At 34.4% G+C, this 25,008-nt stretch overlaps 1 protein-coding gene across 1 annotated transcript; it reads right to left on the reverse strand.

Annotated features, from left to right (window-relative positions):
• Positions 1–6,383: 6,383 nt before the first annotated feature.
• LOC131151503 (aspartyl protease family protein At5g10770-like) lies at positions 6,384–7,439 on the reverse strand. Its single transcript, XM_058102744.1, has one exon. It carries the CDS (start codon positions 7,437–7,439, stop codon positions 6,384–6,386), a length of 1,056 nt encoding a protein of 351 aa, XP_057958727.1.
• Positions 7,440–25,008: the final 17,569 nt, after the last annotated feature.

Raw genomic sequence — 25,008 nt, forward strand, 5'->3', positions numbered from 1 at the left:
CGAATGTGATACCCCATGGAAGAAAGAATTAAAAGGATTAAATGTTACTACCCATATCAACAAGGTGCACCTTTCTTTTCGGGAACTTTATATAAGAACTTCATAGTTAAGCGTGCTTAACTTGGAGCAATCTTAGGATGGGTGACCACCTGGGATGTTTTCTCAGGAAGTGTATGAGTGAGGACAAAATATTTGTTTGAAAAAAAAAACAAACATTTAATTTAGAGTATACATTCACATTAAATTTTTGTCACCAAGGGGATGTGCCAACAATTAAAATTTAGAATTTTTATGTTGGATGTCTCAAATATGAATTTTGGAAGGGATGAGATGCGAGATAATTTACCTTCCATTGTGTGCCCAAGTCCAACTTGGCCTCTAATGCACAAAAAGAAGATATAAACAAAATTCTTATAAATGACTACAGCTACATTAAAATATTGGAAGCAACATCAATCTCTGTGGATTAATAATTATATATATATATATATATATATATATCTGTGTGTGTGTGTGTGTGTGTGTGTGTGTGTGATATATATCGAAATATTCTCATTAAAAAGGGGGAACAACTTCGAAACTGTCATTAAACCTTCTTACAAAATCGACAGGCAAACTTTAATATATGAGCATTGATGAGAGGGATGATTACAAAACTATATTTAAAACATCCATATAAATAATCATAAAACCTTTGTAACTCCCACAAACACAATAATGTTGATCAATGCCTGATTGATGGAGGGTCAACCTCCACCACTATAAAAAGGGGTCTTATAGAAGAGGTAAGCATCTTAACAAAATCAACTTATTTCTATTGTCACAATTCGAAACATCTCATTAGTCCCTTACTTAGGCATCAAAGTGATCTCTCAGAGTACACCTCGGGTCCTTTAAGCCATTCTTGTTTGATCTTTTTCAGGTGGTCATGATCAGGAAATGATTCATGAAGGTTGTTAAACTTTCAGGCAGCAATAGTTGGCACCGTCTATAGGAATTCTTTTAAGTTGTTTTTTCGATCCTTGATCATGGCTATGCAGATTTCCAGTTGCTATGTAGACATCCCATAAATATAGTTTGATTTATGAGATCACCAAGCATGGATTACTTTTCATTAGTTTGATTTATGAGATCACCAAGCTTGGATTACTTTTCATTTATGACTTGGAGAGTGCAACTATAGTATACAGGAAAAGAATTAGTCCTAACCCAATGTTTTTTTTTTACTTCGAAAGCATCATCTTGTGGAGATTTCTATGATAGGCGAGGCTAGGGTTTGCATCCTACTATAAACGAGGCAACAATTGTACCCATTGTTAGTGGCCAACTGAAAAATCTGGAGCTTCCTATCAATCTTGCCAAAAAAGGAAATCTTCCTGGTGCCGAAAATTTGGTAATTTTACAACTAATTTATATTTACATAAATATGTACATAGACATATTTATATATGTGAAAAATCGACATATAATGAGGAATTTTTTTTTAAAAAAAAGATATTATTAAAATGAATTTATTTAATATTCAGAACTATAAATGCCCAGACTTGTGGTAATGGGGACATAATTCATTTTTGAGAGCACCATTGCATGGGTGCCTTTGTTCCTTGCATATCCTCCCCCTTTTGTAGTCACCAAACCTTCATGTGACCTATATTTTTGTTTTCCCCCTTTCGTAAGAGGATGAGTGTTCTTGGGGTTTTCATTTTGGGAGAAACCTTAATGAGAGTGAGACTAATGGGTTGGTGCTTTTAGGCAATTTGCTTGATCATTTCCATGTCCTTCAAGGGAGTGAGTGCCAACCCCACAGCTCGGATGGAACTGAAATATGAATAATTGGCCTAAAAAGATACATGAACGTCTAAAATAGCTAACCTCAAGGATTCAAAATTTTGAAACTTGCTTCAAAAATTCAAAACTACAAGGGTAAAATGGCTTACTGCGATAGTTTCGTTTCTTTTCTATTTATCTATTCAAAGTTTGTTTTGTTTAAGTCCTCATATTTTTTTATTTTGTTTAAGTCCTTGTATTTCTTTAATTGTTACCCGAATGTTGTCTTGTTAATTTCCATCCTATCATTAGCAACTTGTGTCTACAGAAGTGTTAGTTGTTACTGTAATTTGTCTATACATAAGAAGAAGAAGAAGAAGAAGAAGAAGAAAAAGAAAAAGATAACACAGGTACAAAAGGGCATACTTGAGTGCCAAAGGCTTCCCTTAGAGACAAGAAAGAATGAATAGGAAAAAGCCCTTAATAGAACAAGGTCGGTGCAAAAAAAAACCTGTGGCTCAAATTCCATAATAGCATGAATTCAAAAGAGGTGAAAATCCCAAAAAGGCTCATATCTAAAAGAGCTACGAATCCTAAAAAGGTGCAAATCCCGAAGAATCAGCCTAACTGATGCGCATAGATCGTGAGGCCTAGAGAATTGGCTCAACTAATGAGCACAACTCATGAGGCTTGAAGAATTGACCCAACTAATGAGCACAACTCATGAGGCCTGAATAATTGGCCCAACTCATGAGCATAGCTCATAAGGCCTAAAGAGTTAGCCCAACTAATGAGCACATCTCATGAGAGCTCAAGAATTAGCCCAACTGATGAGCACAGCTCATGAGGCCTGAAGAAATGGCCTAGTTGATGAAAACAACTCTTGAAACATGAAAAATTAGCCCAATGGATCAGCACAACTCATGAGGTTTGAGGAATTGACCCAATTTATGAGCACAACTCATGAGGCCTAAAGAGTAGACCCACTGATGAGCACAATTTATGGGGCTTGAAGAATTAGCCTAACTAATGAGCACAACTCATGAGGCTTAAAGAACCAACTCAAGTAATGAGTATAGCTCATGAGGTCTAAAGAACTGGACCAACTGATGAGCGCAACTCATGAGCCTTGAAGAATTGGTCCAACTGATGAGCATAGCTCATTATGTCTAGAGATTGGCCCAACTGATGACCACAACTCATAAGGCCTAAAGAATTGGCCCAACTGATGCACACAACTCATAAGACTTGTAGGAAAAGCTGCTTGGGTTGTTGAAAGACAACGAACATCTATCAAGAAAGATGCTCGGATCATTGCAATCAGCAGTACGAAAAATCAGCTTAGAAGAGCCTATAGTTGTACACAGCAGGTCAAAAAATGGCTCGACAAGATGTAAAGTTTTGAAAATGGTTCAGATAAGTTGATCACGATTCGAACAAGCAGATAACAACTCAAACAAGCCAATAACTATTTAGTATAAGCCAACGACTACTCAAAGAAGGTGTAGGTCGTAGATTTAGTTTAAGGATGCAGCTCGCGCACATGACTTGGCATGCCGAAACGGCTTGAATGAGCTTAAAACAACTTAGTTAAAAAAAGAAAAAAGAAAAAAGAAAAGGGAAAGCTTGACAGTTTTTAAGGCATTCGAACTTTGAAAACATGTTTCAAAAATTCAAAACTAGAGGGGGGCAACTGATATACATCAAAATATCCTTATTAAAAATGGTTTCGAAACCGCATTAAACCATCTTAGAAAACTGATAGGGAAACTTTAATATACGCACATTGATGAGAGAGATGGCTACAAAACTGTATTTAAAACCTCCATATAAATGTCTATAAAACCTTTATAACCCCCACAAGCACAATAATGCTCATCAATACCTACTTGATGGAGGGTCAACCTCCACCACTATAAAAAGAGGTCTTGGAGAAGAGGTGAGCATCTCAACAAAATTCACTTCTTTTTTCTATTTCAATTTGAAACTTCTCATTAGTCCCATACTTAAGCATCAAAGTGATCCCCCAGAGTACACGTTGGGTCCTCCAAGCCATTCTTGCTTGACCTTCTTCAGCTGATCGTGATCGAGGAACGATTCGTGAAGGTCGTTCAATTTTCAGGCAGCAAAAATATATATATATATATATATATATATATATATATATATATATATGTATGTATGTCTCTCTCTGTGTGTGTGTTGAAGTATTGCAATAGATATAAGATTCAGGTACTATCAAAGAGTTAACTTCAACAACAGAAGCATAAAAATGGTAATCACTTCTCAAAGTCTCACTTCTTTCAAAAGCACAACTCTTTCTCAATAAGCAAATATCTATATAAAAAAAGAAACATGATATGAAGATTCTAAAGATGTTAGAATAAGTGGGGAAAGCCATGAAATAAGAGGTTCTCTTAATTCCTTTCCTACACTTATTGTATATCCTCCCGAGAGCATTATAACATATATATATATATATATATATATATAATTAATGAAAGATATTCTAGATGCACAACTTGGCTTTTCTTTTTATATGTTTTATGACTTAAAAAATAATACTTTCTTCAGAATTATGCCCATGAATAGTTGTGCAAGATATATGTAGAAGAAAATTCTACGAATACTTGGAATTAGAATGATATAATAGAAATTATATTAAAGTAGCAAAATGCTAGCACTTTGTGAAATAGAAAGCATTCATAGTTCTAAAATATTAAACTTTAAATATATATAATAGTGTAAATGATATAAAAAACTTATCATATGGTTCAATGAAAAATGCATGTGCTAATATTAAAATAAAAATCAAGAATGATGTAAATAAACAATTCAAAATTATGTTCTGATTCGCTAATGAAATAGCAAAAGAGATTTTAGAATTTCAATAGTAGACAAGAATATGAAAAAAATTTAATAATATTAAAAATAGTTACTTAACCAAATTAAAATTGGGCTTAAATAACATCTTATTTTTGTTTAGAATGAATTTAAAAATATTAAAATTATGTTTCGGAGCATGATTTGAAGTCTTAAATTTATATTTGTCTAAATATGAGCTAAATCATATTGGGTATCATCTAGATCGACATAATTCTAAATCTAAGGATGAAAATTTAAACTCTCAAAAACACAGTTGAAATATTTTCAACAACAGTAAATATTTTAAAATCTTTTGAAATCGTGCATTCCCTATCTATCTTTTTTCCTTTTCATTGTTCATCTATCCTTTTTATGACTTTGTCGGAGACACCAAATTGGCACAAACTATTTAAAAAAAAAAAAAAATACTATGTTATTTCATTGTATTCTCTCAAACATATTTCTCTCCTTTTTTTTATTCCTATAGATCAATAATTATATCGTTCTATGACAAATTGCAATGTTTACGCACCTTTCAAATGTTTCCTTTTTTCTATATCATTTTTATCTTGTTTTATATCTTATATTGTCTCCTATTTGCCCCCTTTTTAAAAATAATAATAATAATAATAATAATAATAATAATAATAATAATAATAATAATTTTGTCGATACATGCATCATGCATTAAAACATTCAAAATTTACAAGTCAAAAGACAAAAAAGAATATATCCTTTTTAGGATATTTATCCTCAAATTTGAATTAATTTGACTCCTTAGCTTTTTTCTTCCATGTGAGCATGTGGATACTTTTTTTCCTTCTTCTTTTTTTGTCTTCCCACATATATAGCTCTTTTTAGCTAGCATGTTGGTGCTGAATACCAAATTTTATAATAAGCTCTTAAGAAAAAAAACCCTTCTTGTAAAATAAATCACATTCTTTTATGTATAATTCCTTATTTTTAGTTGATATAAATTGACACTTTCTACATTTAAAGATGAATCATTACGACGTCTAAGTGCATTTCACATTTTGCATTCTCTTCATCAGTATTTTATAGCTTTACACTATTTCTTTTGGGCAAATTTGCCATTTAATTACATGCATATCATTATAAGAAAATAAAAGTAATTGAAAAATATAGACCTCTCGTGTTATCAATAATAATATATATATAGAAGAATTCAATTATGTTTAATGGATCGGACATTCATTATGGTTGCCCATCACTTATAATTATGAATAATTACTTCTCATGTTATCAATAATAATCATGACCAATTACTAATTAAAGAGATAAGCAATGTAAAACTCTTCAAATAATCCTTAAAAGCCTGGTAAATTAAAATTAGGAAGAAAACTAAGGCATATATGCATTTTCCTATTCTTCCCAAGAATCTATTTTCTTTTTTTTTTTTAAAAAAAATAGTAGGAAAATTAAACTTAATTAGTAACCATGAGAAAAATATATAATTTTTTTTGCTTATTGGTATTATTGGCTACGTGTGTGCGCGTGTGTGTATATGGCCATTGAAATGAGTACAATCATTTATTAATTTGAAGCTTAGAGGTAGAGAGTTTTTGCCTTTTTTTTTTTTTTTTGTGTGTGAAAAAAAGAACATTTATTATTTATATAGATGCATGGATGAGTACATATATGTATTCAAGCCTAACATACACCCTTTTTTTACTGCCACCGGCTAATTTTATTTAAAAGTTCTCCTTTCATTCAGTAGCTCGACTACTAGCTTAATTGCATCCACCTGGAGTAAGCCCAAGTTTTTTCCCGGCAACATCATAGGTTACGGTATATGTCTTCTGTTGAGTGATTCCAATGATCCCAAAATAGGGGTTTCTGCTATCAACAAAAGCTAAGCACATTTGTGACTGACTGTTCTTCGGGGAGACAAGGATCCCACTTGGGTCTACGTTTAGTTCAGCTCCAGACTTAAACAAAAGGCTAATCTTGGGCAAGATTACTTTCTTAGTTTTGCTAAGGTCGTAGCATGTATCTAGTTGTAAGGAGTAACTTTGAGTTTTAGGATATTTATATTTGGACATGGCCTTTTGAAAAGCTGTTTGAAGGGCAACATAGACCATAGGAAATAGAGAAGTGAGGGTAGTTCCAGAGTCTATAATGGTGGTTCCCTTTGAAAAAGCTGCTGGATCGATGCCTAAATTTTGTCCCCCGACTCCTACGGCTATCAACTGGATGAAGTAAAATTGTTTTTTCCAATTTGGTTTCGTTAGGATGGGTGTGAAAATTGTGTGAAGAGGTACCTTGTCAGTCTTTCCAAGTATAAGGTAACCCGCGATGTTTATTGAAGATGGAAGGCAATAAGAGAAAACTCCCTTATATTTAGAAGCTGTTTGTGACACTATAGAAGTGTTTCCTCGGCCGAGTCCAAGAATTCCAGCTACTAGGGCATTACCGGCGAATGTATTGCTTTGGCCACACCCAAATTGAAAATTCTTGACCACTTCAGATTGTGTCAATGTCAACTTTTCTCTTGAGAAGAACCCCGTTGAAAATGTTTGATCAGCATACAAAACTTGATAAATACACACATTATTTTGAGCACAAAGAAGATTAACGGTCGAATTCTTACATAGAAGCGATTTGCAAGGAATGTTAGAATAAGACTTGGAATTCAAGTAATTGTAGATTGGTTCTGCTTGTTGATAGCACTGTGAGCATGGTTTACATTGAGTCCATGCTAGATCACTACCAGTATCCATAACAAGGGAGACATTTGTTGCTGGTGTTCCGAAACCCACTTTCACAACATAGTCAAATATGAGCATTGGTACTGCTGAATTGACAGGAATTTTGGAAGTTGGCTTATAACTTGAGTAAATTAAGTTAATTCGATGTTGGTCTTGCATGAGTCGTTGGGTAAAACTAAGTGCGGAAGCATTTATTTTTTGGTTGTGTGCTTGAAAGCATGTCCCATCCTTGTGAACCACTTTTAGGAATGCCCCCTTATCAAGACCTGAATCAATTGCCAACAAATTAATTATGGAACATAATATTTAGCTCTAAAAAAAACACAATGGAAAACTAATCAACATGAAATTACTCATAAAACAATTTTTAATAAAATTTTTTATCTTCTCAACACCATGAAAAATTCATGACAGAAAAGAGTTATATCTTAAGTAGGACTGGATAGGGAAAATAAGTGGCAATGGATTTCAAAGAATTTTTTGAGGCTACCCGGAAGATTTACTTATGACAAATGATGAACCCAAAGCAAATTTCAACAAAACCCAAGGCAAATTTCAACCAAAGTGTTGTGCTTATGAGCATAGGAAATAAATGTAATATGACTTTTCAAATAATTACAACCCACTAGATATGCATTTGTATGAATACGACTAATTTACTTATACCAAACAAAAAAACTAAGTGATTCAATTATATGTCATTTGGGTGGCAATATTTGTTTCTATTAATAAGTAAATTAAATTCTTAAAATTTTTGTTTGAAAAAAAAAAACAAACATTTAATTTAGAGTATACATACACATTAAATTTTTGTCACCAAGGGGATGTGCCAACAATTAAAATGTAGAATTTTTATGTTGGATGTCTCAAATATGAATTTTGGAAGTGATGAGATGCGAGATGATTTACCTTCCATTGTGTGCCCAAGTCCAACTTGGCCTCTAATGCACAAAAATAAGATATAAATAAAATTCTTATAAATAACTACAGTTACACTAAAATATTGGAAGCATCATCAATCTCTGTGGATTAATAATTATATATATGTGTGGGTGTGTGTGTGCGTGTGTGTGTGTATGTATGATATATATCAAAATATTCTCATTAAAAAGGGGTAACGATTTTGAAACCATCATTAAACCTTTTTACAAAATCGACAGGCAAACTTTAATTTACGAACATTGATGAGTGGGATGATTACAAAACTATATTTAAAACTTCCATATAAATATCCATAAAACCTTTGTAACTCCCACAACCACAATAATGCTAATCAATGTCGGATTGATGGAGGGTCAACCTCCACCACTATAAAAAGGTGACTTACAGAAGAGGTAAGCATCTCAACAAATCCACTTATTTCTACTGTCACAATTCGAAACCTCTCATTAGTCCCTTACTTAAGTATCAAAGTGATCCCTCAGAGTACACCTCGAGTCCTTTAAGTCATTCTTGTTTGATCTTTTTCAGGTGGTCATGATCGGGAAACGATTCGTGAAGGTTCTTCAACTTTCAAGAAACAATAGTTGGCGCTGTCTATGGGAATTTTTTTAAGTGGGTTTTCCAATCCTTGATCATGGCTATGCAGATTTCCAGTTGCTATGCAGACATCCCATAAATATAGTTTGATTTATGAGATCACCAAGCTTGGATTACTTTTCAATTATGACTCAGAGAGTGCAACTACAGTATACATGAAAAGAATTAGTCCTGATACAATGTTTTTTACTGCGGAAGCTTCATCTTTTGGAGATTTCTATGATAGGCAAGGCTAGGGTTTGCACACTACTGTAAACGAGGCAACAATTGTACCCATTGTTAGTGGCCAACTGAACAATCTGGAGCTTGCTGTCAATCTTGCCAAAAGAGGAAATCTTCTTGGTGCCGAAAATTTGGTAATTTTACAGCTAATTATATTTACATAAATATGTACATAGACATATTTATATATGAGGAAAATCGACATATAATGGGGAATTTTTTTAAAAAAAAGGGATTATTAAAATGAATTTATTTAATATTCAGAACTTAAAATGCCAGGACTTGTGGTAATGGGGACATAATTCATTTTTGAGAGGACCATTGCATGGGCGCCTTTGTTCCTTGCATATCCTTCCCCTTTTTTCGTCACCAAACCTTCATGAGACCCATATTTTTGTTTTCCTATTTTCGTAAGAGGATGGGTGTTCTCGAGGTTTTCATTTTGGGAGAAACCTTAATGAGAGTGAGACTAATGGGTTGGTGCTTTTAGGCAATTTTCTTGATCATTTCCATGTCCTAAAAGGGAGTGAGTGCCAACCCTACAACTCGGATGGAACCGAAACATGAATAATTGGGCTAAAAAGAAACATGAACGTCTAAAATAGCTAACCCCAAGGATTCAAAATTTTGAAACTTGCTTCAAAAATTCAAAACTACAAGGGTAAAATGGCTTACTGCGATAGTTTCATTTCTTTTCTATTTATCTATTCAAAGTTTGTTTTGTTTAAGTCCTCATATTTTTTATTTTGTTTAAGTCCTTGTATTTCTTTAATTGTTATCTAAATTTTGTCTTGTTAACTTCCATCCTATCATTAGCAACTTTTGTCTAAAGAAGTATTAGTTGTTGCAGTAGTTTGTATGTACATTAAAGAAGAAGAAGAAGAAGAAGATAACACACAGGGACAAAAGTGCATACCCGAGTGCCAAAAGCTTCCCCTAGAGACAAGGAAAGAATGAATGGGAAAAAGCTCTTTATAGAACAAGGTCGGTGCAAAAATAAACCCATGGCACGAATTCCATAATAGCATGAATACCAAAGAGGTGAAAATCCCAAAAAGGCACAAATCTCAATGAGCTACGAATCCTAAAGAGGTGCGAATTCTGAAGAATCACCCCAACTGATGGGCATGGATCATGAGGCTTAAAGAATTGGCCCAACTAATGAGCACAACTTATGAGGCTTGAAGAATTGACCCAACTGATGAGCCCAACTCATGAGGCCTGAATAATTGGCCCAACTCATGAGCATAGCTCATAAGGCCTAAAAAGTTAGCCCAACTAATGAGCACATCTCATGAGAGCTGGAGAATTAGCCTAATTGATGAGCACAGCTCATGAGGCCTGAAGAATTAGCCCAGCTGATGAACACAACTCTTGAAACATGGAAAATTAGCCCAATTGATCAGCACAACTCATGAGGTTTGAAGAACCTACCCAATTTATGAGCACAACTCATGAGGCATAAAGAGTTGACCCACTGATGAGCACAATTTATGAGGCTTGAAGAATTATCCTAACTAATGAGCACAACTCATAAGACTTAAAGAACTGACTCAATTGATGAGCATAGCTCATGAGGTCTAAAGAACTGGACCAACTGATGAGCGCAACTGATGAGCCTTGAAGAATTCGTCCAACTGATGAGCATAGCTCATTATGTCTAGAGATTGGCCCAGCTAATGAGCATAGCTCATGAGGCCTAAAGAATTGGCCCAACTGATGCACACAGCTCATAAGACCTACTGGAAAAGCTGCTCAGGTTGTTGAAAGACAACGAAAATCCATCAAGAAAGATGCTCTAATAATTGCAATCAGCAGTACGGAAAATCAGCTTACACGAGCCGATAGTTGTACACAGCAGGTCAGAAAACGGTTCGACAAGATGTAAAGTTTTGAAAATGGCTCAGACAAGCTGATCACGATTCGAACGAGCTGATAACGACCTAGACAAGCCAATAACTATTCGATACAAGCCAACGACATCTCAGAGAAGGTGAAGGTTGTAGATTTAGTTGAAGGATGAAGCTCGAGCACATGACATGGCATGCCGAAACGGCTCGAATGAGCTTAAAACAACTTAGTTAAAAGAAAAGGGAAAGCTCGACAGTTTTTAAGGCATTCGAACTTTGAAAACAAGTTTCAAAAATTCGAAACTAGAGGGGGGCAACTGATATACATCAAAATATCCTTATTAAAAATGGTTTCGAAACCGCATTAAACGATTTTAGAAAACCGATAGGAAAACTTTAATATACGCACATTGATGAGAGAGATGGTTACAAAACTATATTTAAAACCTCCATATAAATGTCTATAAAACCTCTATAACTCCCACAAGCACAATAATGCTCATCAATACCTACTTGATGGAGGGTCAACCTCCACCACTATAAAAAGAGGTCTTGGAGAAGAGGTGAGCATCTCAACAAAATTCACTTCTTTTTTCTGTTGCAATTCGAAACTTCTCATTAGTCCCGTACTTGACTATCGGAGTGATCCCCTGGAGTACACGTTGGGCCCTCCAAGCCATTCTTGCTTGATCTTCTTCAGCTGATCGTGATCGAGGAATGATTCGTGAAGGTCTTTCAATTTTCAGGCAGCAACAATATATATACATACGTGAGAGAGAGAGAGAGAGAGAGAGAGAGAGAGAGAGAGAGAGAGAGAGAGAGAGAGAGAGAGAGAGAGAGAGAGAGAGAGAGAGAGAGAGAGAGCATGAATATTAATTAACCTTTGGTTGAAGTATTGCAATAGATATCAGATCCAAGTACGATCAAAGAGTTAACTTCAACAATAGAAGCATTAAAACGGTAATCACTTCTCAAAGTCTCACTTCTTTCAAAAGCACAACACTTTCTCAATAAGCAAATATCTATATAAAAAAAGAAACATGATATGAAGATTCTAAAGATGTTAGAATAAGTGGGGAAAGCCATGAAATAAGAGGTTCTCTTAATTCCTTTCCTTACACTTATTGTATATCCTCTCAAGAGCATTATAACATATATATATATATATATATATATATATATAATTAATGAAAGATATTCTAGATGCACAACTTGGCTTTTCTTTTTATATGTTTTATGACTTAAATAATAATACTTTCTCCAGAATTATGCCCATGAATAGTTGTGCAAGATATATGTAGAAGAAAATTCTACGAATACTTGGAATTAGAATGATATAATAGAAATTATATTAAAGTTGCAAAATGCTAGTACCTTGTGAAATAGAAAGCATTCAAGTTCTAAAATATTAAACTTTAAATATATATAATAGTGTAAATGATATAAAAAACTTATCATATGGTTCAATGAAAAATGCATATGCTAATATTAAAATAAAAATAAAGAATGATGTAAATGAACAATTCAAAATTATGTTTTGACTCGCTAATGAAATAGCAAAAGAGATTTTAGAATTTCAATAGTAGACAAGAATATGAAAAAAATTTAATAATATTCAAAATATTTACTCAACATAATTAAAATTTGGCTTAAATAACATCTTATTTTTGTTTAGAATGAATTGAAAAATATTAAAATTATGTTTGGGAGTATGATTTGAAGTCTTAAATTTACAATTGTCTAAATATGAGCTGAATCATATTGGGTATCATCCAAATCGACATAATTCTAAATCTAAGGATGAAAATTTAAACTCTCAAAAACACAGTTGAAATATTTTCAACAACGGTAAATATTTTAAAATCTTTTGAGTTCGTGCATTCTCTATCTAACTTTTTTTCCTTTTCATTGTTCATCTATCCTTTTTATGACTTTGTTGGAGACACCAAATTGGCACAAACTATTGAAAAAAATAAAATAATACTATGTTATTTCATTGTATTCTCTCAAACATATTTCTCTCCTTTTTTTATTCCTATAGATTGATAATTATATCGTTCTCTGACAAATTGCAATGTTTACGCACCTTTCAAATGTTTCCCTATTTCTATATCATTTTTATCCTGTTTTTATATCTTATATTGTCTCGTATTTGCCCCCTTTTTAAAAATAATAATAATAATAATAATAATAATAATAATAATAATAATTTTGTCGATACCTGCATCATGCATTAAAACATTCAAAATCTACAATTCAAAAGACAGAAAAGAATATATCCTTTTTAGGATATTTATCCTCAAATTTGAATTAATTTGACTCCTTAGCTTTTTCTTCCATGTGAGCATGTGCATACTTTTTCTTCTTCTTCTTTTTTTGTCTTCCCATATATAGCACTTTTTAGCTAGCACGTTGGTGCTGAATACCAAATCTTATAATAAGCCCTTAAGAAAAAAACCCTTCTGGTAAAATAAATCACATTCTTTTATGTATAATTCCTTATTTCTAGTTGATATAAATTGACACTTTCTACATTCAAAGATGAATCATTATGACGTCTAAGTGCATTTCACATTTTGCATTCTCTTCATCAGTATTTTATAGCTTTACACTCTTTCTTTTGGGCAAAATTGCCATCTAGTTACATGCATATCATTATAAGAAAATAAAAGTAATTGAAAAATATAGACCTCTCATGTTATCAATAATAATAATAATAATAATATATATATATATATATATATATATATATATAGAAGAATTCATTTGTGTTTAATTGATTTGACATTCATTATGGTTGCCCATCACTTATAATTATGAATAATTACTTCTCATGTTATCAATAATAATAATAATAATAATAATAATAATAATAATAATAATAATCATGACCAATTACTAATTAAAGAGATAAGCAATGTAAAACTCTTCAACTAATCCTTAAAAGCCTAATAAATTAAAATTAGGAAGAAAACTAAGGCATAAATGCATTTGCCTATTCTTCCCAAGAATCTATTTTTTTTTTTTTAAATATATATAGAGTAGGAAAATTAAACTTAATTAGTAACCATGAGAAAAATATATAATTTTTTTTGCTTATTGGTATTATTGGCTGTGTGTGTGTGTGTGTGTGTGTGTATGGCCATTGAAATGAGTACAATCATTTATTAATTTGAAGCTTAGGGCTAGAGAGTTTTGCCTTTGTGTGTGTGTGTGTGTGTGTGGAAAAAAGAACATTTATTATTTATATAGATGCATGGATTATATCTGTTGGAATTTGTGTGATCCCAAGAGGGGGGTGAATTGGGTTTTAAAAACTTTTTGGCTAATTTAAACAATTCGCCGATTCATTACAGTATCATATCCCATTCAACATGTATACGTGTATGTAAAGCGAGTTTAACAATAAAAGTAAACATACACATGTGCAGTATCTTATTTAAATCAAATGTGTGCATGAGAATAATTTTAACATTAAATAAACATTCATACACATGCTGAAATTAAAGTGCAAGAATTTAAATAAAATAGAAAGAACGACACCAGATTTGTTATCGAGATTCGGTCAAACCAGCCTACATCCCCGCCTTGGGCTTACCCCCAAGGATTCCACTATACCTGCTCACTTAACCGGGCGGAGCAAAAGCCTTTTACATCCTCTCCTTACAGGGCGAGGAAAACCCCAGCTCAATTACTAGGCTGAGCCAAACTAGTCTCACTTGCAGGGCTGAGACTCCCTAGTTCAATTCCGAGCTGAACCGAACCAGTCTCACTTGCGGGGATGAGACTCCCCAGTTCAATTAATGGGATGAACCGAACCGTTACATGAAATCATTTTGTACATAAAATATGCTTCTAAACTATAAGGGATGTACAACATTAAAATCTAATATGCATTCTCATATGATTTTGAAATGAAGCTCATGTAGAGTATGAGTTTTCTCTCAAAATATTTTTCAAGTAAAACTTGAGAGTTTGGAAAAAGATTTTATTTTCTAAAATGATTGACCTTTATAGAATAAATGGAGAAGCCTCTCAAGCAAGTATATATTAATTTGATATATGCTCAAGGTTCCCTCTTGTATAACGTAAAGAAATTCTCCAACAAATGTATTTCAAGATAAGAGTAGGAGAATATTAGGGTTTTCTTCAAAATGATTGACCTTAGTAAAATTAATCCCAAGAAGGCATTCAAGCAAAATATATGAGCGAGAATATTAGCCCAAGCCTTCAAGACATTTTTCACAATAAATTTCTCCAAAAAATATTTTTCCAATTAAAAGAAAATGGGGGAAATTTAATCTTTGAAAAACATGAAAAATAGAAAGGCCTTCAAGCAATATACATATATAGAATGTTATATGTTCAAGCCTCTTCAAATATAACCCCAAAAATATTTTTCCCAAAAATAGTTTTCAAAAGAAGAGAATAGGAGACATTTTAATCTTTGAAAATATATCACAAATGAAAGAAGAAGGCCATCAAGCAATATATATGTATATGATATATGCTCAAGTCTCTTCACATAAAACCCCCAAAAATATTTTCTCCCAAAATGATTTTCAAATAAAAGAAGAGTAGGAGAAAAATGAGAATTTAAAGGACAAATGGGGTATAGAAGTGCGGGAGAATCAAAGAATGATAAACTAAATTAACAAAGGGATTCTCCAGCATTTTCAAGTGTTTTGGGCTTGTATTTATAGGCAAAAATCCCTTGTGACCGTTATATAGCCGTTGGGACCTTAAAATATTTTTTTATTTTGAAAACTAGTCATTTTTCAGCCGTTGGGACACTTTCCCAAGAAGGTCGGTCAATCAGGCTCAAGGTACGGTCGACCGAGGCTTGAAATCAACGAGTTTTGGTCGACCGTAGTGAAGGCTCGGTCGACCGGCTTCTACTTTTCTACGCAGACACTGTTCAGTGTTTCAGCCATAACTTTTCTTATACAACTCCAAATTGGATGTTCTTGATACCAATATAAAGGTAAGAAAAAATCCCACAACTTTCATGTTGAAAACATTTTAAGATAATGATTTTTGGCTTGAGAAAAATGTCCATCAATGAGATAAAAGAAACATGAAGGGAGTTTTTCTCTTACGGACATGTTTCAGTGTTTTAGCCATAACTTTTTTTGTGTAACTCCAATTTGGACGTTTTTGGTATCAAACTCAAGCTATGGGAAAATTCCACAATTTTTGTGTTGAACATGGTTTGATATGAGATCAAATTGAGTGATAAAATTGTTCATTTCTAACATTCGGTCGACTGGCCGGTTGACCGACCCCTTTGAAAAATTTAGTTTTTGCCTTCTTTTAACTTTAAAACCATTTAAAAACCTTTGTATAAGTTAAGCATTTTATGAAAAAAGTTTTCATGTTATTTGGAAGTCCTATGGTCAATCTAAGGTTAGGTAGAGTTTCAAATTTAAATCATGTAAAATGCATGCACATTCAACCCTAATTACTATTACAACCCAGAAAATAAATAAAGTCTTCGTGTCTTCTGCTCCTTAATGCTCCATGGAATATGCCGATTGGTGTTCTTCTCAGTGCTCTTTACAACTTCCATTTTGCATTCATCACTTATGTTTACAAAAATATAAACCTGTTCACACTCAGTTACACAAGTGGGATATTGTGGTTTGTCATTATCAAACAGGGATCAGACTCAAAAAGTCAACAATCTCCCCCTTTTTGATGATGACAAACACATGAGCAAAATTGGGATTGCCTGATAAGGCTCCCCCTTACAATATGCATAAATTCAAAATGATATTCAAAAAAGCTCAATCATAAACATGAAGACTTCACAAATTTTCAAGTTGACAGTTAAGCTCAGTGGTTCAATGTGCAGTTTATGTTTGAAGCTATTTTAACAAAATATTCAAGTTTGTGCATTTGTCATTTCCCATTTTGAATAACAAAAGGCAGAGATATAGAAGGGGTTTATAATTTTGCTCAAGAAACATCTCCCCCTTTTGTCATCAACAAAAGGGCTAAACTGAGTAGAAAATAATTTTATCATTTAAAATATACTCAACAAAGAAAACTCCCCCTTTTTGAAGAAAAGAAAAGCTCTCTCCCCTTATGTGATATAACAGTTGGGCATAAAAAATTTATAACTGTTTTAAAGATATATGGCAGTTAAGCACATAACAATTTTCATAACTGGCCATTAAGAAATTAAAAAGCATATGACAAATAAGATCAGACTAGGATGATCCACAAACCATGACAAATTAAACATATCATAAGACTCGTGAAAGATTTGAGTTCAACAGGCACGACATATGATAGAAAATGTTGGTTTGAGCATAAGAGTGGTCTAACGAGTTCATATGCATTTTATATATGATCCATAAACCAGTTATATAGCACCCTTTAAAAAAAAATTTCATGACACAAAATTTCAAGACAGTACAAGCACAGTCATGAAGACGTTTCAGCATACAAGCAAGACATAAAATATATTTTATATAAGTTCAATTCTTGCTTTTATAAATGTATATATATATATATATATGTATAAAAATATATCCCCTTAAAATTTTTAATAAATCCAGGGGGCTTATGCTTGCTGAAAAGGAAGCTTTAATCAAAAGTTCAAGCAAGCATCATTTTCCTGGTTAAGCATTTAAGCACGACACAAAGTATGACCAGAAAAATGCAACCATATAGATCCAAGGTTGTTAAATAAATTTAAGAATGGGGATCATATGGAAAAACCTAAACTACTGTGGCAAACAAAATATTTTCATTTATTATATTCAAGGAAGACATTAAAATTAATCACAAGCCACAATGAATTTAAAAGCCAAATCTAAGCAGGAAATGTTGTGAGCAAAACAAGATAGAAAAAATAATTTCTAGGTGCTCCCCCTATCAATTTGAATGCGTGCTTAGATTCTTTTAACTACTTATATTGATATAATTTGTGAAAGTTCAAGCAGTATAAGTATTAATTTCATATTTTATTGGATATTTGTTAGACGAATAAATTTCACCAGTAAAATGTCCTTAAACACACACATGCTAAATATCAAGTACTAAGTCATGCATGGTGTTCATGTGTACCCAAAACAATTCATATAAAAGATATTCAGTAGAGACAAGATATGATGTTCAAGGTGCCTAGGTATGCTTTGGACTCAAAAAGTAGAAGCAATGAGAAATAATGTGAGTCCATGGGTCAATTGATTCTTATCCTTTTTCAAGGATGGGGCTTAACCTCCCTGGTATAGTCTCAAGCATACAAAAGTGCATTAACGTTCAAGGATGAATTTCATTTAAGCACACTCAACACATGTTCATCCTTCTAAATATTACTTAGCATGCAAAAGATTATAGGCATTAATTTCATTTTCCTTAAAAGTGAGGCTTAAAATCCCCCCTGTATATTTGCATGCATACATACTTGCATTAAGTTTAGGATGATAGTCATTTAAGAACATTCCTTAAAAAGTTCATCCTTTCAAAAGATTTTCAGCATGCAACAAATATAGACATTTTGCACATACTAGCATGACATATTGCATTTCAATTTAAATACACAATAGTCAATCAAGGCTATACTCAAGGGTAATGCAATAGGGGTTCAATAAGGATGACACAACTCAAAATTCACAATGAGTGATCAGACTTAAAAAGTCAACAATATCTATTCAAGCCTAACGTAAACCCTCTTTTTACTGCCACTGGCTAATTTAATTTAAAGGTTCTCCTTAGTAGCTCAACTACTAGCTTAATTGCATCCACCTGGATTGAGCCCAAGTTTTTTCCTGGCAACATCATAGGTCACATTATATGTCTTCTGTTGAGTGCTTCCAATGATCCCAAAATTGGGGTTTTTGCTATCAACAAAAGCCAAGCACATTTGTGACTTCCTGTTCTCCGGGGACACAAGGATCCCACTTGGGTCTACGTTTAGTTTAGCTCTGAACTTAAACAAAAGCCTAATCTTGGGCAAGATTACTGTCTTGTTTTTGCTAAGGTCATAGAATGTATCTAGTTGTGAGGAATAACTTTGAGTTTTAGGATATTTATGTTTGGACATGGCCTTTTGAAAATCTGTTTGAAGGGCAGTATAGACCATAGGAAATAAAAAAGTGAGGGTAGTTCCAGAGTCTATAATGGTGGTTCCCTTTCAAAATGCTACTGGGTTGATGCTTAAATTTTGTCCACCGACTCCTACGGCTATAAACTGGATGAAGTAAAATTGTGTTCTCCAATTTGGTTTCGTTAGGATGGGTGTGAAATTTGTGTGAGGAGGTACCTTGTCAGTCTTTCCAAGTATATGGTAACCCACGGTGTTTATTGAAGATGGAAGGCAATTAGAGAAAACTCCCTTATATTCAGAAGCTGTTTGTGACACTATAGAAGTTTTACCTCAGTCGAGTCCAAGGATTCCAACTACCAGGACATCACCGGCTAATGTATTGCTTTGGCCACACCCAAATTGAAAATTCTTGACCACTTCAGATTGTGTCAATGTCAGCTTTTCTTTTGAGAAGAACCCCGTTGAAAATGTTTGATCAGCATGCAAAACGTGATAAATACACACATTATTTTGAGCGCAAAGAAGATTAATGGTCAAATTCTGACATAGACGCGATTTGCAAGGAATGCTAGAGTAAGACTTGGACTTCAAGAAATTGTAGATTGGTTCTGCTTGTCTATAGCACTATGATCATGGTTTACATTGAGTCCATCCTAGATCCCTACCAGTATCCATAACAAGGGAGTCATTTGTTGGTGGTGTTCGAAAACCCTTTTTCACAACATAGTCAAGTATGCGCATTGGTATTGCTGACTTGACAGGAATTTTGGAAGTTGGCTTATAACTTGAGTAAATTAAGTTAATTCGATGTTGGTTTTGCATGATTCGTTGGGTAAGACTAAGTGCGGACGCATTTATTTTTTAGTTGTGTACTTGAAAGCATGTCCCATCCTTGTGAACCACTTTTAGGAATGCCCCCTTATCAAGGCCTAAATCAATTGCCAACAAATTAATTATGGAAAATAATATTTAGCACTACAAAAACACAATGGAAAATTAATCAACATGAAATATGCTTAAGGAAACATTATCACTATTGCTAAACTACTCAAAAAACAATTTTTAATAATTTTTTTTATCTTCTAAGCACCATGAAAAATTTATGACAGAAAAGAGTTATATCTTAAGTAGGAATGGATAGGAAAAATAAGTGGCAAGGGATTTCAAATAATTTTTTAAGGCTACCCAGAAGATTTACTTATGAGAAATGATGAACCCAAAGTAAATTTCAACCAAACCCAGGGCAAATTTTGTTGTAGATGGAGCCAGGAGACAGCTAGGAGAGCTGAAGCTGAGTTGGAAATGCGGTCCATTTATCTCTCCATTCATTTTGATTTTATCTTGATGGATGAAACTCCCAAATTTGCAATTTGATGTATTAATTGTGATTTAAATATCAGCCCTATAAATAGAGAGCTGTGGAATGTGATATGTGCACAAGTGAGAAGCTTAGAGAGTAGAGAGGAGAAAGAGAGGAGGAAGAGAGGGAGAGAGAGAGAGTGAGAATTGTAATTTTTTGGCAAATAGTGAATTTGTGGTGTGTGCTCCATGGACGTAGGTCGATATTGACCAAACCACGTTAAATTTCTGGTGTCACATCTTTCTGGTTGCTCACAGGTTCCTAACAAGTGGTATTAGAGCCAAGTTGAAGTAGAAAAGCCAGATCAGAAGTGATCCCAAAATTAAAGCTCTGTCCAGTGGATCGAAACTAAGTTTTGAGGCCACCATCATATTCAGCTTGCTGAGGCAAAGAGAATCGTGCAAGCCAAAGCTAGAACGGAGTCCAGAAGAAGCCTCACACGCCTTGCTGGAGCAAGGCGCTTCTACACGTGCCGGTCACGCGCCCATGACCAGCTCCTCACGTGTCGCACGCGATTGTACACGTTTTCCTCGCCCGAACTGCCTCAACCCGACCCCAGGAAACCTGACTCGACTCAGATACAAACTTTTATCGGGTCAACCCGAGAACTTGTCCCGACCTGGATCTGACCCGCCACGTCAGCACGTCACATCAGTCGGGGTGCCACATCAGCAAAGGTGCAATGTCAGCTACCATGTCATCTGGTGGACCCCACTACCACATGATCATATGGACCCCACTACCACTCAGCACTACCACGTCAGCCGGGTGCCACGTCAGCATTGACCAGTTGACCAGGTCTAACCTAAAACTTTGATTGAACTTTTTGGAGTCGTTTTGGGTCCGTTTTTCAAGCGACTTGAATCATTTCTAGGGTTTTCGATCGTTTTGGATCCAACCGCACTATTCATTTAAGCTAATTCCATCTCTAGATTAGTGAATCAAGATATCGAATGAAAAGAGCTCAAAAATCAAAATGTTCAATGGCAACAATTTCGGTTTTTGGAAGATGCAGAAAGAAGATTATTTGTTTAGGAAAGAATTGCACTTACCGTTAAAGGGTAAGCTAGCATCCATGAACGAGGAAGAATGGGAGTTGCTTGATCGAAATTCCCTCACAGCCATCAGAATGACATAGTCAAAATCTGTGGCGTTCAATATCAAGAATATAACATCCACCAAGTCTCTGATGGATGCGCTCTCTAATATGTACGAGCCTTCTTCAGCCAAAAATAAGGTACATCTCATGAAAAGACTATTTACGATGAGCATGTCTACAGGTGAAAGTTTCAGTAGGCATTTGAATAATTTCAATAAGTTGTCGGATCAACTCGCCTCAGTCGGAATAACGTTTGATAATGAGATTTGGGCCTTATTGATTCTCAGTCAGTTGCCCGAAAGTTGGAATGGTGTTGTTACTACCATCAATAGCTCCGCAAGAAAATCAAAGCTTGTATACAATGAGGTTGCCAACATGATTTTGGCGGAGGAAATCAGGATACAGTCGAACCATAGCTCCACTTTGAGTTCAGCCTTGAACATGGAGAGTCGAGGCAGAGGAAATAGGCATTGGCGATCAAACAACTGCGGTAGATCTAGGCCCAAGCGATCTAAATCCAGAAATCCCAGAGGTACTCAAGACATAGGTTCCAAGAGCACAAAATTTATTGAGTGCTGGAACTGTGGAAAAATTGGTCATTACAAGAACCAGTGCAGAAGTTAGTAGAAAGAATATGAGATGAGGGCAAAGACAGAAGCAAATATTGCTTCTGAAAATGAAGAGTTGTTGATCTACTCTTTGGAGTGTAAGCATAAGTCTTGGGTCTTAGGCTCCAGAGTCTCATTTCATGCCACATGCTGCAGAGATTGCCTAGAGAAGTACACCCCAAGTAATTTTGGTAAGGTGTACCTTGGGCAATGATCAACCTTGAGACATAACCAGCAAAGGAGTTGTGAAGATCAATATAAAAAGGTCAGTATAGAAGCTGAAGGATGTCAGATATATTCCAGACCTGAGAAAGAATTTGATCTCAGTTGGTTAGCTGGCAGATGAGGGATACACGATGAAATTCATTGGCGAAGAATGGAAAGTTTCAAAGGGTGTACTAATGATTGCGTGAGGTAAGAAAATCTGAGCACTTTTTCTAACCTCCAATGCCTCCATTTCTATTTTAGTTTCTACAAGAAATGACGACAGCAACATCTGGCACCAATGACTTGGTCACATGAGCGAGAAAGGACTAAAGGTGATGCACTCAAAGGAAAAATTGAGTGGTCTATAGTCAGTGTAGATTGACATGTGTGAGGATAGTATAGTCGAGAAATAGAGGAGGGTCAGTTTCCAAATAAACACATGTGCCCCAAAGAAAAAGAGACTAGAACTAGTCCACTCAGAATGTGCCAGGACACAACAGAAGAATGCTGAGAATCCTTAGGTGGAGGAACTAGTGGAGCAGATCGTCGCACCACCATCTCCTACTCCAGCTTCGGAGCTTAGGAGATCTAATCGGTCCCATGTACCAAACCAAAGGTATATTGATTACTTACTTCCTACAGATGGAGGAGAGCCCAAATGCTATGATGAAGCATGTCAGGTGGCAGATACGAGCAAGTGGGAGCTTGCGATGAAGGATGAGATGAAGTCCCTAACCTCCAACATAACATGGGAACTAGCTGAGTTACCCAAAAGCCTTCACAACAAGTGGGTGTACAGAATCAAAGAAGAGCATGACGAATCCAAAAGGCACAAGCCTTGGTTGGTAGTCAAAGGCTTCGAACAGAAGGAAGGGATTGACTACACTGACATCTTTGCCAGTTGTGAAGCTGACAGCCATCAAATTAGTCCGCAGGAATTGAGCAAATAGGAAGGTGGTGACTACAGAGATGCTGAAGTTGTGTTCAACTTCAGTTGGTCTTCATGCTTGAAGGCATATTTTGAGCATATCATTTATTCATGATATTGGTTGAGGAGGCGTCTCTATCTTCAAGTGGGAGATTGTTGTAACTGGAGCCAGGAGACAGCTAGGAGAGCTGGAGCTGAGTTGGAAACGTAGTCCATTTATCTCTCCATTCATTTTGATTTTATCTTGATGGACGAAACTCCCAAATTTATAATTTAATGAATTAATTGTGATTTAAATATCAGCCCTATAAATAAGAGCTGAGGAATGTGATATGTGCACAAGTGAGAAGCTCAGAGAGCAAAGAGAAGAAAGAGAGGAGGAAGAGAGGGAGAGAGAGGGAGAGAGAGAGAGAGAGAGAGAGAGAGAGAGAGAGAGTGAAAATTGTAATTTTTCAGCAAATAGTGAATTTGTGGTGTGTGCTATATGGACGTAGGTCGATATTGATCGAACCACGTTAAATTTATGGTGTTACATCTTTCTGGTTGCTCACAGGTTCCTAGCAAATTTCAACCAAAGTGTTGTGCTTATGAGCACAGGAAATAAATGTAATATGACTTTTCAAATAATTACAACCCACTAGATATGCATTTGTATGAATAAGACTAATTTACTTAAACCAAACGAAAAAACTAAGTGATTCAATTATATGTCATTTGGATGGCAATATTTGTTTCCATTAATAAGTAAATTTAATCCTTAAAATTTTTGTTTGAAAAAAAAAAAAAAACAAACATTTAATTTAGAGTATACATACACATTAAATTTTTGTCCCCAAGGGGATGTGCCAACAATTAAAATTTAGAATTTTTATGTTCGATGTCTCAAATTTGAATTTTGGAAGGGATGAGATGCGAGATGATTTACCTTCCATTGTGTGCCCAAGTCCAACTTGGCCTCTAATGCACAAAAGGAAGATATAAACAAAATTCTTATAGATGAAGTAACATTAAAATATTGGATGCATCATCAATCTACGTGGATTAATAATTATGTATATATATATATATATATATATATATGTATATACATATATATATGTATGTATGTACGTATGATATATATCAAAATAACCTCATTAAAAAGGGGGAACGATTTCAAAACCGTCATTAAACCTTCTTACAAAATTGACAGGCAAACTTTAATATACGAACATTTGTTATGCCTTGATTTTCATACAATTTTTTTTCCTCAATAATAAATAAATAATCACACGTCATCCATAACATTCACAAATCGGCCACATCAACAATCCTACTATCATTCGTACGACACGACCTTATTGGGTACCGGATAAAAAGTCATTTTATTTATAAAACCTAACAGCGTAAGACAATGTATTTATATCATTCAGAATACAATATCCAGAGTATCTACATGCACACATATACATCATTATCACAAACTCAAAAACTACTCAACTCTAGGGGAAATTACACACCCCCTAATCCAAAAACTCACCCTGTGTGTCAGGGTCCTAGCTTCTTATGATCACGCAGCTCTATCACCTTATCTATCCCTGTTCCCTGAAAAATTTAGATAATTTGGGTGAGAAACATCTCAGTAAGAAGGAATAAATTATTTACAGTGTGTGGCCATATGAGTTCAGTTATAATACACTTTACTTTTCAAACCATCATTTCATCTGAGAAAATACATCGATATACACATTCTCACAATCATATAGATATACAACACAAGCTTTTATAAGCTTTAAAAT

This window comes from Malania oleifera, chromosome 3 (genome assembly GCF_029873635.1).
Source record: "Malania oleifera isolate guangnan ecotype guangnan chromosome 3, ASM2987363v1, whole genome shotgun sequence".
NCBI lineage: Eukaryota > Viridiplantae > Streptophyta > Magnoliopsida > Santalales > Ximeniaceae > Malania > Malania oleifera.